General features: G+C 38.1%; 1 protein-coding gene across 1 annotated transcript in view; it reads right to left on the bottom strand.

Moving 5' to 3' along the window:
- Positions 1–1254, bottom strand: part of cdx1b (caudal type homeobox 1 b) — a 7439-nt gene extending 6185 nt beyond the window's left edge. The window contains exon 1 of the mRNA XM_071913125.2: positions 777–1254. Within this exon, the coding sequence (XP_071769226.1) occupies positions 777–1254 (478 nt within the window). The remainder of the gene's footprint in view (positions 1–776) is intronic.
- Positions 1255–14260: the final 13006 nt, after the last annotated feature.

Raw genomic sequence — 14260 nt, 5'->3', positions numbered from 1 at the left:
TGGTTGTTATCTTGAAATGAAGCGCTTCATTCTGCCAGTTGTCAAGCCTGTTGCCCGACTTAGTTGCCTCAATAAGTTGCCCTGTATCAGCTCTGCTCGTCATGTCATCCTGAATATCTGCTCAGATAAGGAACCAGCTGAACTTCATGTCAAGCTCATTTTTAGCCATAATAAATAGAGATAATAAATGCAGCATCAAGTATCAAACTGATGTGTTGTATGAGGATCATTTGAGGAAAAAAAGAGAAAAAGCTCATTTTATGCTTTTCCCTCTGCCGCTCATTTACGCTTCTTTTCATTCACATCAGGACTTCAAACTAATTTCAAAAGGTTCTTTTCTGAAGAGGAAACGCTTCTCCTGTTTCCTCTGGCTGCCGTGACTCTACTATCTCTATTCTGAGGCAAATTACATCTGAAAATGCATCGAAAGACATTTGAGTATCGACGCCATTCCTATCTCATATTAAAATGTTAATGTTAAATAGTTTTAACTTGTTGTGGGACTTCAGTGAAATAAAGGAAAACTACCACGTGAATGGGATGTAAACGTCCAGCAAATAGCCTGTTACAAATAGATTAAAAAAAATCCTAATGAAGTCACTGTAGTGCCTCTGGGAATATTACAGCAGTAGGCCTATTATAGGATTATTACAGGATTATTCGTTGCTAATGGGATGTCATCTCCTGGCTACAGTGAGGACAACACTTTAAAAATATTTTAAACTTTTAAATATGACAGTTTTCATCTCTGTATGAGCCTTCAGCTGCAGTCTTACTTGTGTTGGAGGGCGGCGCGCTGCTGCGCCTCATCCAGTCGTACGGGTTCCTCCGCTGCGGGGAGCCGGGCGACAGCTGCCCCGCCGAGGGGTTGAGGGAGGCGGGCAGGAGAGACGGCGGCTGCCCGGGGAACTCCGGAGGGCTGAAGCCGAGGGTGGGTCCCACCGCGGAGGGGAGGTTGGATGCGGGAGGCCCGGCGGCGGCCGCGGCGGCGGCGGCGGCGGCGGCGCCCGGATGCCCGTAGTGGGACCACTCGTCCCGGGGAGGAGGCGGGTAGGCCGGGCTCCAGCCGCCCTGGCCCGCGTGCGGGTCGTTGTTGAGGCCGGGGACGTGGTGGTGGTAGCCGGCGAAGTCCGTGTACTGCGGCGGGGCGGGGACGAAGTTCTGCGGATTGAGGTTGAGACCCGGGTGGCGGGACACCGGGTTCTGGTGCGGGTACATGGCGGGATCCTTGTCCAGCAGGTAACTCACATACATCTTTCCAGGTGAAGGGACTCCCTCTGCATACTGCGGCTCCAGCCTGCCAAGCTCTCTGTCTCTCTCTCTCTCTCTCTCTCTCTCTCTCTCTGTCTAGGTCGCTCTATCCAAACCTGAGGTGTGTCAGTGATAGTGTGTATATGACCAACTAGCCTCCTCTCTCTCTCTCTCTCTCTCTCTCTCTCTCTCTCTCTCTCTCTACCTGTCCAAAGCTCCACCTGCTCTCTCTCTGCACTTCTGTCCATCAGCTGCCAGTTAAAAGTGTTGCAGTCACATGGTGAGTTTTATTGCTCTTATCTCCCTCCCACTCCCTCTCTATGTCTCTCTCTCGCTCTCTCTCCCTCTCCCTGCCGTCCTTCATTTCTCTCTCTCCTCATACAATCCCATTTCTCTTTTATCCTCTCTCTCCCCCCCCCCCCCCCCCTTCCTCAATTCAGTTCCTTATTAACTCAGGAAACCACTCAATTCCTTTATTCCTTTCCAATCTTTATTAGGCTATTATTATTCTTATTATTCTTATTCTTATTATTTTTTAGGCTATTATTATTAGGGCACACGTCTGTGTTATCAGCCCAGTCCAGTGCATCAGTTCAGTTAATAAAACATATAAAGCAGGTCACCCCCCCCCCCCCCCCCCCCGTCTCTTCCCTATCTGTCTCTATTTGCATGACAGACCGCTGCTGCATTTCAAAGGCCGCCATCAAAGGAAAGAGCCAAACTTACAAATGACGCTAAAAGAGAGACAGAAAGAGAGAAAGAGAGAAACAGACTGACGCTGTCAGAGCGACGCGTCCCGCTCCTGTTTCTGTTTCATTCCCTTTATTTCATCTGTTCACTTCTTACAGCATACATCACATATTCTTATATAGCCTATAGTGCTATTAAAATAAAGATTATTACTATTACTCTTATTAGTAGCATATTAACAGGCCTATAATTATAATCTTAATAATAATAATAATAATTATTATTATTAGTAGTAGTAGACTAGTAGGCCTATTAGTATTAGTAGGCCTATTAGTATTAGTATTAGTTGTATTGTGGTATTGGTGCTTTCTGATCCCATAATATTCACATTTATCAAGTTCGTTTCCAGACTAAATATCTCACTGCTCGCGGGCAAATTCCGCTGATTTGGGAAATTTTCATCGTCTAATAGCTTACATGACGTGGTAAAAATAATGGGCCTAAATATCTTTGAAAAATTGAAAAACATGTTGTCTCTATATGTCTGTTACTACTTCCTTACTCTCAATAAAAATATGATAATAATAATAATAATAATAATAATATCTAGGCTGCATGTTTAACAAGCAGCCGACACTTTGTTCTCATGTCGTGACGCCGGCCTGCAGGACGAACCTCCAGTAAAACATTTTCTCGTGCTGATAAAAAACATAATCCGGTCGATATGGGAAAGTTTGGCTGCTGAAGATGCTCACGGAGAAGAGCAGAACATCTAATCTGATCTAAAAACCTGATATTTTTAATCGTTTCATGTTTGATTTTAACGAAACCTTCACACACATCCTGCCGGTCAGGAGACTGCAGCTCATTTTCTATTTGATTGATTTTGCTGTTTGATTTCCCAGTCGATGTTGATCATTCAAATCCTTCACAGCCAACTGACCCGCTGTAAAAAATCTGCCTTTGACCTTAAAATGGAAAGCAGCGATTAATTCATCAAAATCAACTCATAATTTCCACCAAGACCAAAGTGTTAAAAAGTGTTAAAACAAAAGATAAATAAGGTGAGAAATAGATAAAATAATGTTTCAGCGGAATAAATGACATCAGCTGAGAACTAGACCTACAGCTGTCCGTCATACTTTACAACATATTATATATCAATCTGCTTCTTGTCTAAATTATATTTTATTTATTATTTCATTAGACCGAAAGTTTGATTTGATGCAATTCATCCTCCTCTGTCTGCAGAAATATAATTCACACTATATTAGAGACAAGATCAAGTGGTCGCGCATGCGCATTAGGACCTATACGGATAAACCAACTTCCAAAAACTGTATAAACCCCACGTTTCATCACTCACACACACACACACACACACACACACACACACACACACACACACACACACACACACACACACACAGCAGGTCCAGGAAGCGGTGAGGTCAGCTGGGGGTCAGCAGCAGCTCTGTCTCCTTCCTCCCTATTCAGCTGAGAGGGGGGGGGGGGGGGGGGGGGTCACCTTGGCGTCTCAGACAGCCCAGCCAATCCTGAACCTCAGATCACGTATCGAATCGTATCAGGAGAGAAACAGATCGTCCATCACTAGTAATCAATCCAGCATGTGCTATATTGTAAGATTTACAAAAAAAAAAAAAAGAAATGACAAAATTCCAAATTACAAAAATCTATATATCCATTTTGGCGGAAATTTTTTTTTTTTTTTCAAAAAAGCAGCTGATTGGTCGGCTGCTCGGGTTGCTCCTCAGCAGCTTCCTCAGTCGGTCCGGGGATTTAAACCGACAACCTTCAGCTCACAGGAGGGGAGGAATCCCCTTCCTTCCTCCTGAGGAGGAATTATCTGTCTTTATGGATTTATGGGAGATTTATTGTTTTACACTGATGGGTATTTAGTTTAGTCTGAATAAATGACTGGCTGCCTGGCGTTTGGTGTCTGCTGCAGTAAAATCATATAAAACCTGTAATAATTCTGATTACCTGTCTAGTATTTGTGTTTTCAAGTGTTTGATTGATGTTATATTGATGTTGCATAATATGAGCGACTGCTTCACCGTGTCTCTGCCGCCAAAACATCTGGCCGGTTTTCCTTTTTAAATGAAAGGTAAAATGTTTTTTTTTAATCTAAAATGAAGGGTAACATGTTTATTTTTTTTTTTTTTTACCTAAAATGAAAGGTAACAGGTTTTTTTTTATTTATTTTTTTTTACCTAAAATGAAAGGTAACAGGTTTTTTTTTATTTATTTTTTTTTACCTAAAATGAAGGGTAACATGTTTTTTTTTAATTTGTTTTTTTTACCTAAAATGAAAGGTAACAGGTTTTTTTTTATTTATTTTTTTTTACCTAAAATGAAGGGTAACATGTTTTTTTTTTAATTTGTTTTTTTTTACCTAAAATGAAAAGTAACAGGTTTTTTTTTTCTAAAATGAAGGGTAATTTTTTTTTTTAAATCTAAAATGAAGGGTAACGTTTTTTGTTTTTTTGTTTTTTATCTAAAATGAAAGATAACATGTCTTTTATTTCTTTTTTATTTTACCCAAACTGAACGGTGTGTTACCTATTTAGTTAAATAGATACCTATTTATTTGCTACACATATTTCATATTGAATTCTAAATACATATTGAATCTACTTCACCACTGATTTCAGGACAGACCAGATCTTAAATTTGAAAATAAAATGTAACGTATTAAGAAATATAACCAGATTTATTTATAGATCAAGTTCTCAGCAATCAACCTCCTGATTTCACAAAATTCATGTTTTTCATGTCATTACTTGGTTTGTGTCAACGCTGTCGGAAGATAAAATGCAGGTTATTTTATTTATTTTGTCCAACACAGACTTCGAGCCTCAGAGCCTTTCTGCCCCACTACTCATTATGCATGAAATGTTTCCCAGAATGCCTTTTGACAGCGGAGCTAGAGTTTATCCAGTCCAGAGAAAGTGATTCTTCTCTTCCTGAAACCCAGCCTGTCTCTCTGCTGCAGTGCATTCTGGTCTCTCTCCTGCTCCTGCAGTGCATTCTGGTCTCTCTCCTGCTCCTGTGGTGGAGAAACTGGTCTCTCTCCTCTTCTACGATGGATTTCTCCCTGTATGATTGTTGAACGTCTCTCGGTGCAAAATGGCGGCTCTAGAAAGAAGCCCTCGCTCTTTGATTCTGACGGACTGACACCAAACGTCACGTCGGCTACGATTGGCCAGTTATCCATGAAGAAGAAAAATACACCGAACTACTAAATATAATGTAAAAGTACATCACAAATAGCTGTTTTTTAATCAGAGTTAAAGTGGTTTAGGAGGGAGTTTTCCTTTAATAATATGATACTTTAGAGCAGCTGTTCTCAACATTGGGTCTGGGGACCACCAGGGGTCATTGAGGGGGTTCCAGCAGGTCCCCAGCAAACTGATGAATTGTTAAACTTCTTTGTTAAACATAGCTTCTCTGTTATCTCTCTACCTGCAATACAGACAGTCATGGAGGTCTGGACAAAATCAGATCTGACAATAAATATATTCTCAGATTTGGGTCCGAGAGACAAAATCTCATCAAATGAGGGTCTGTGGCTCTAATGTGGACTAGATTAGGGCTCTTGATGTGAAAAAGGTTGAGAATCACTGCTTTTTAGAGCATTAAGCATTACGGCTGCATGGTGGCAGAAGGACCTTTGGCTTCCAGATGGATCTGACAGACTGATGTCAGACTGGTAACTAAAGAGTCCAAACCCATAAAACAGTGATTCTGGTTCCCTCTCATCCAGATTTGCTCTCAATGAGGAGAGTGAATAATTATCACTGCTACAGTGAGTCATAATTAACAATAATACTCTATTTTGTATCGAATAATCAGAAACGACCAGAGGTGGAAAGTAACAAATTAAAAATACTTTGTTACTGTACTTTAGATCTTCAAGTATCTGTACTTTACTGGAGTTTTTCGTTTTTCTTTCACTTCAGACTTTTTACTTTTACTCACTACATTTCAAAAGAAAAATCTAGACTTTCTACTCTGTGTTTTCAGAACAGACTCGTTACTCTCGGAGTTAGTTTTATATCTACATACTGTTTCAAATAATGTCATCACTATTGATTTCAATGGAGAGACTTGGTGTTTAAAAGACATTTGATAAACACAGTAATACTGCTGCATTCACTTGCTGTCTCCACCTGGTTTATTGCCTTTGAATCAACTATAGGTCTTTATTAGTACTAACTATCAATCAGTGGATCAATTACTTTAGATCAATTACTTACAGCAGGATTTATAATGTGATTCTGAGAAGAAAACAGAAGAAAAGTGAAGAGAAGAACTGAGAAGTAAAGAAGTGAAGAGAAATTAAGAGAAAAAGAGAATAGAAGAAAAGAAAAGAGAAACAGAAGAGACAGAGAAAACAAGAAGAGAAGTAAAGAAATAAAGAAATGAAGAGAAATGAAGAGAAGAAAAGAGAAAAAGAGAGGAGAAGAAAAGGGGAAAACAGAAGAGAAGAACAGAAGTGAGAAATAAAGAACAAAGAGAAAAGAAGAAAATGAAAGAGAAAAAGAAAAAGAAGAGAGGAGGAGAAAAGAGAAGAGGGAAACAGAAAAGACGAAGAAAAGAGAGGAAAAGAAGAAAGGAGATGAAAAGAGAAGAGAAGAGATAAGAAGCGCGGCGTCCATCTTGTTTCTGCCTCTCTGTCACCTGTCTCCATGTAAACCATTAACCAGCTAACGGCCATAAAGCTGCAGTTTATGGAAAGTTTGATCATGGCGGCGGGTCGTAAACGCCGAAGCCTTTTATTCCCCCGCCGGCTCTTGTTGCTCACCTTGACACAATTTGCATGCAGGCTTGACTTTAACCCCGAAACTTCAAACACAAGCCTCCGCATGCTGGTGTCTTCGCTGTAGCTAGCTTGTATGTAAGCTAGCTAGCTGAGACGCACCGCAGCGGCGTTTAGCGTTTTGTTGTCGTTCGTTAGTCAAGTTAAATTCACTTATAAAAGGCTTTTTGACAGAGAAGAAGTTAATCACAAACTGCTGTAGAGAGAGAAAGTGACAGAAGAGAGTAAATACATCATTTTAAAACATGAGGTTTGTGTGTTTGTGTGCTAGCATAAGCCTACAAGCTTCTGGCTGTTCTTGTGAACATCTGGTAAATCCAAATCTGGCGTTTTTATTTATTTTTTTATTTCTTCATAGTTACCTCCGCCAAGGAGGTTATGTTTTCAGTGCCGTTGTTTGTTTGTCTGTTTGTTTGTCTGTCAGCAGGATTACGGAAAAACTACCGGCCCGATTTTCATGAAACTTGGTGGAAGGGTGTAGCACGGGCCGAGGAAGAACCCGTTACATTTTGGAGCGGATCCGGATCCGACTCACGAACAAGCAATAACAGCACGAACCTTGGAGGTCTGCGCTCTCCGAGTGCCTTCTAGTTCTTTATGAGCTGAGTAAGTTTGAAGATCCCAGATTGTTAACACGGACATGTCAGTTTGTCCAGTTTGGGAAATGTTACCAACAGCGTGTGTCGTGTCTTTCGGAGTATTTTCTCCATGAAGCCAGTCAGCACCTGGTTTCAAATGTCAGCCAGTCAGAACACAAGGCTGTTGTTCTTGTTTCCTGTATAAACAGATATTGTTGTTGTGTTGTTGGTCAGGTTCAAAACACGTTGCAGCGGCTTCTGAGGTCCGTTTGACCCCATTCAGGGTGATTCTGCATTTCCATTGGCTACGTACAAACGCCTGTCACACGGAATCGTGTCTCAGCCAATAAAAACCTGTCATAACGAACGCTTTGCAGCAGGACGTTCAACGCACGATTGTTTCCTTTTAAACTTCCTGTTTGCTACGTTTCGGGGCGACTGAACAGGTCAGTTCACGCTGTGTCGGTTCATGGCTCCATCAGCTGTTCCCATTGGCTCAGGTTTTGGGTCTGGAGCCACAAATGATGCTGCATTCAAGTGATGCTCGTAAATCCCTATGGAAGTGTAATTCAAGAGTGTTTGGTCGGAAATAATATCAAAATGACCCCGTAACAAAAATCGAATCAAGCGGCACACAGAGACTTTGTGCTGAGGAGAGGAGAAACCTGTGTCAGGTAATTGATGTTTTAATTAATTTATTAAAAACAGAATGCATGACAACTAAAAGGTAAACAAGGAGTGATAATATACAACAGTACTAGTTAAGTTACACAGTTAAGTTAAACATTTCAACATGATTACGATATTTCCAGCAGCGTTTGAAGGCAGAGAGAGTCTAACATAGACAATATGTAAAGAGTTTCATTTCAAAAGGAGAGATCCATCTTATGAAAAGACATGTTCCTGTCTCTCTGCTCTGAGTGGGCGTTACGGAGCGTCTGCTGCTACGTGACAAACTGATGCTCCTCCAGGTGCGGCCTCACACTGATGACCTCATCACATGACGGTCACATGACCAAAGGAGGAAGTCGGGCGGTCATCGCTTCCTTCTCTGTATTTATTTTCTGTATTTAGGTTAGTTTAGCTTGGTTCAGCTGTGTTGAGGAAAGTAAAGTCGAGAAAACTAGAATGCATCTTTAATTCCTCAATATAAATATGATTTCTGATATATGAAATTTAACTTTTGGACTTTTTTGGACTTCTGGAAACAGAGTTACAAAGTGCTTGAGAGAGAATAAAACATGGATAGATAGATAAAATAGATAGATAGATAGATATAGATAGATAGATAGATAGATAGATAGATAATATAAAAGCCTGGATGGTTTTAAAAGGGTTAAAAGTCCTAACATCCTTGCAGACGATTCAAATTGGGTGTTATCGTTATCCAGATGAATTATATATACAGTGTGTTTTTACATTTATATTTCATTGTATTGCAGAATGTCATAATTTGTCTGACAAAACCATTTCCGTCACTGAAGTAAATTTCTCTACGGATCACTGCTGCAGTTGTTCACTATCTGAAGCAAATAACCATAAAATAATAATATTTTGAGGTTGTAATTTTTAACTACTAAGCAATAAACATCATGTATTGAGATTTTCTTAAATGGTTTTATATTTTGTGTTTTATTGAATGTAAAGCACTTTTTCAAACATTGTTTTTAGAGAAGTGGTCTACAAATAAAGTTATTGTTAAAGTTATTATTATATAACATTTAGAACGAAGCCGTTGATTTTCTAAAAATAAAATTAAAACATTTCAAAATAAAATAAAAAAAAGTAAATGCATGGCATACGGTTTAGTATTTTATTTTTATTCTGAAATTATTCAGAAATGTAATTTAAGACGCTAAAATGTATTTTAGTTTAAACATCTTTGTAAATCTATGCATATAATTATGTTTAGTGTATATTCATGTCTCCTCTACTTGCACTTTCTCACAAATACTGTAGTCTATCTTTACATTCCTTACTATTTTGCTATTTGCTATGCTAAATATTTTAAATGTAATTAGATGAAACTGCATTGAAAATCGAAATTTTAACTTTATTATATTTCCCTCAAATTACATTTATGGCCATTTTATATGTCAGGCCATATATCAGTTTATGGCAGCATCAAACATGAAACTCACCATGATTTTAATGTAATTAAAATTCATTAACTGATTAACACTGAAATCCTGGCATTAAATTAATTTTCAAGGATGCATACATAAATTGTTGTTAGAAGTAATAACTTAACAGAAATGATAATAATAATAGGCTATATTATTTTTAATTTTTAATTTTATTATTTTTTTAAATGTATCTCCTTTTGAAAATGTATAACTCATTGATATACAGAAATGCCACATAATTATATAATCCTCAGTCATACTGTGTGTAACTGCACATATTAAAACATTTGAAATTAAACTAAACACATGATAGAATCTAATATAATTTTTCCTTCAGTAAATGTCTGGTTTCTATACGGTATCTTCTATCTTCAAATCATATCTTATATATGTTTTACCTTCATATACTACAGTATATTGTCAGCATGATTCATATATTACTTTTCTCTACAGTAATATCATATTTAGTAATATCAGTCCATTTAGTATTTTATGCCTTTTTTGAATAAGACAGTAGATTGGCTGAAATATCTTTTTTTTTTTTTATCAAATAAAGTTACTAATGGAAATATTGCAGCTACTACAGCGCTGCTAATAACATCAGAAAAAAACAAAGAATTTTGCTCTGGTCATTAGTATTATTTATTATGATTATTATTTGGATTGTGATTATGATGATTATTATAGGCTAATTGCAATTGTTATTGTGATTATGGTAATGAATTGTACTATTATTATTATTATTATTATTACATATTATTTGGGGAAATACATAGAAATACTGTATATATAAATAGACATACTGTATGTAGGCTACACATAAATAGGTTTACATGTGTGCTGATTCATGTACATAACCAGCCTACAACAGAAAATAAATGAGCATGTTGAGAGGGAAAGTGGATCTGGTTCCTGTTTGAACTGCAGTTTGACAGGAAGTGATGCGGAGAAGATTCCACTTTTTACTTCCTGAACAGAAACTGTCAGTTTGAGGTCGGCTCAGTTTGTTAAAGGTTTATTAAAGATGAGACTCTCGACTTAATTCACCCTCAAGGTGAATTAAATCTCTGTCAGTTCATCCTTCATGGAGAAATTCATCTTTTCAAACCTGGGAATCAAACCTGGGTTTATCAGGATGAGGGATTTTAATGTTTCAAGTCGTTTATTTTGTGTAAAGGATGATTTTTCCCTCACAGCTTCCCCTCATTCATCTGACACTCAGACTCCCGAACCGACCAGTTATCCAAACAGTTTCAATTCCCTTAATTCATGTTGGATTTTCCTTCTGGGAAGGAATGATTAAAAGTGAATAAGGAACTATTTCTCCTCCCTCAACAACTCCCACCGAGCTGCTCTTGAGCAAGGCACTTCCCTCCCAGTTGTTAAACAGATAAAAGTCGACCTGATGCACTGCAGACTGTGAAGAGCGATTTGAACTTTACAGCATTTATCTGTCTTCAAACTGGAGCATGCACAAGGCTTTCTGTCTGTGTAATTATTCATACACCATGCAGTCTACCACACCCATATATCAATTATATACCCAATATACAATGTTCATATCAATCAACCAATCAATCAATCTTTAATTATATAGCACATTTTGTACACTCGATTGCAGCACAATTTACTTCAGACAATCAAAAGGGAAATCAACAATAAAAACATCAGACACAATAAAAACAGAAAAGGAATTACAGAATAAAGAGGAAAAATAAAAGATTAAAAAGCTATATCCTTCCTATCCATATATACAATACTCATATATGATTTACAGAGAAAACTTTGCCATGAAACCAGACTGTTTCTCTTCAGGAGGATTTTCCTTCACTGACTTTACCGTCTTACTACAGCGCAATATAAACTGCTGCTGCCACCTGCTGGTCAGACTGTGTAATTACAACATTGAGTGTAACACAAACATGAACTTTCGACTTAGTCATGCTTCCATGGGTTTAATTAGTCAAAGGGAAGATAATAGAAGTTATATTTAATCCACCACTCATATTTTAGTGTTCAGATAAAATGCCACAAAAAGCTGAATCAGGTCAGTGAAAGGTGAATATTCAACAGAATTATTCTATCTTTTGATGTTGGCTGCTAATCCAAACTGTGATTAGTTGGTAGATAAAAGCGTTTTTTTCTGAACAGAAATCCTTCTAAAAGTAAAAGCAGAACAATTATGAACGTGGAGCATTAAGTGGATCAGCTCGTTGATGAAGTTGTGTGTGGCTCGTGAGGTATTTTTTTTTTTGCAGAAGTGAAAACTCTGCAGTGAGCCAAAACAAATGATCTTTCTTAATGGTTTCTCCCTTCAGTTACTGTAGCTTCTGCCATTCAAAAATGAACAGTGGCTCCAATCTTGGCAAGAAAATAATTTATAAAGTCACACACCAACTGGTGAGCTTGCATCCATCCATTGATTCATCCCTCCCTCACTTTCCTTCCTTCCTTCCTTCCTTCCTTCCTTCCTTCCTTCCTCAGTGTCTCCTCAGTTTGTTGTTTCATCTTCATCTAATGTCACACTCAGTTGGTTTTAGTCTCATTTATACTTGAGATAACACTTGTAGAAGTATAGTTTTTTTTTATTTTTTTTTTAAACTTATGAGCAGGTAAGTGTGTTTGTTTTAAAAAGTGTATTGTACAGAGCTGATTTGGGTGGGTGGAGCTGCATCAAGCCAGAGAGAAGGTGCGTTTCCATCAAGCCACTTTACGCGAAATGTGAAGTTTCGAATGGGAATAAGCTGAATGGAAACACCAAATTTCGAAAAAACTCCCCAAATATCGCAAAAAAGTTTTTACGTTCGCTTGAGGTGGATTTGTGTGTCTGTCGATAAAGAGGTTAGTCGAAGAACAGCGTTGGAAACGTATTTTGCGAATTAATAATGACGTAGAGTTACCTTAACCCTGTGTTTAAACCTTAAACCTGTGGCCCGACCGGCCCAAGGAACGGCCCGATAATCAAATGTTGTTCTGGATCCTGAAGTGTTGCACTCGAAGGCTCTCCGTCTGTAAAATGCCTTCACACTGACCTCCCAGAATTGTTTTGTGCGTCTCTTTTCCCAGATATATCACAACCGTCGTGGAATGGACATTTCTCCTATGATATTGGTCAGAATATTTACTCATTGCAGAAAGAAAGAAATACAGCCACCAGCGGATTACATGACAGAATAATTATTAGGCTACTTCTCCTATTATTAGGCTTAGGTTTGTCCTCACTCTGACGCTGCCAAGATGATACAATTGAAAATAAATCATATGTTTAAACACTGGATCTGTTTTCATAGAGAAAATCAAAGTAGGATACCTGATCTGTTCTTACAGACTCCTTGGATTCTCCTTATCCTATAAGAAAACTGCTCACAGTCCTACCCTACTTCTGTAAGAGGCTTTAGGAATATTGCCCTTTTTTACTTTTATGCCACAACACTATGGATTTCACAAACAGGTAAGATGAAGCTCCGCCTGTTGGCCTATTCATTATTTCTCTTATTATATATACTTTTTTGTGCAGTGAATCTGCCAGTTCAATGATACTTTTTATCATTACTGTAAATCACTAGCACCTTTTGGGCTATCCACTGATGTGCATGGGTATACACACACACACACACACACACACACACACACACACACACACACACACACACACAGAGTTAATCTACTATCTATCTGCTCACTTCAGAAAGGAACTGCAAGTTATTGACTTATGCAAGTTATGAGAGAGAGAGAGACGGGGGGTTTATGATATTACATTGCAGAGGGAGATTTAGACTTGCATTTCCTTACATTTCCAAGTTGTGTGTGTTGGTCAGGCTGAAGCCGCTGCCTGGCGGCCGCCAGCGGTGATGTTGGGTTACGTTGCCTTGGAAACCAGTCAAACTTACGGCGTTCCCTCTTGGTTTTATATTCCGTGGACAGAACACTGAGCTCCGAGGTTCCACCCGAACTTGGGTGGAAGATTTTAAGATTTTAGAATAAATCAGAACAACGCTAATTGTAATAGCAAACACAGACACTCTGGTGTCTCTGAGGTCGTTGCACTGTTGCACGTTTCATATAAAATGATTGCAACAATTTTGAAGGCACTTTTAGATTGTCGTTCTTCAAATAATGAAATTCCCTGTTACTTAACAAAAAAACGATGTTATGATTTCTGAAGATCAATCAGAATGCAATCCTCTGACATGACTGATCTTGTGTCAGACTCAATGAGGAGCTGTCTTTGCTTTGATTGGTCAGGATTTAAATAGGTTTGGTCCATCAGCTGCTGGTTGGATGTTGGTCGACTGCCTGTTGGAAAACTTTTACACAAAATGTGACTCTGCTCTTTCTTTAAGGTGACTTTGTATTTTGTTTTCTTACATTGTTGTATGATGTTTGTCTGTGACTTTTATGTTTGTCATGATGCTGCTTTCTTGACCAGGTCTGCCTTGACAGAAGAGACACAACTTATAAAACAACTTAAAAATATATCTGTTTATTTTAAGGAAACATGAGTACACATTAAAGTCAACAAATTATGTTTAAAACTATGCTTGCTTGAAAAGAAGATCAAACAATGTTCATTTAACTTTATTTCTGGGAAACAATTATAGAAAACAAGATAGATGTTTAGCTTGGAGTGGTGAGATTAATTAAATACCAAATGAAACAAAAGTCCAAAGGGAAGATATTTTAACCTGTCAATCATCAAAAACAGATTTTCAGATGAACAACAACTTGATTCTTTCTGGTTAAATATCTGATTTGTTTCACTTTCCATATAA

The sequence above is a fragment of the Centroberyx gerrardi genome, chromosome 11 (assembly GCF_048128805.1).
Source record: "Centroberyx gerrardi isolate f3 chromosome 11, fCenGer3.hap1.cur.20231027, whole genome shotgun sequence".
In the NCBI taxonomy this organism is placed as follows: domain Eukaryota; kingdom Metazoa; phylum Chordata; class Actinopteri; order Beryciformes; family Berycidae; genus Centroberyx; species Centroberyx gerrardi.
This window is presented reverse-complemented; position numbering and strand designations above follow the sequence as displayed.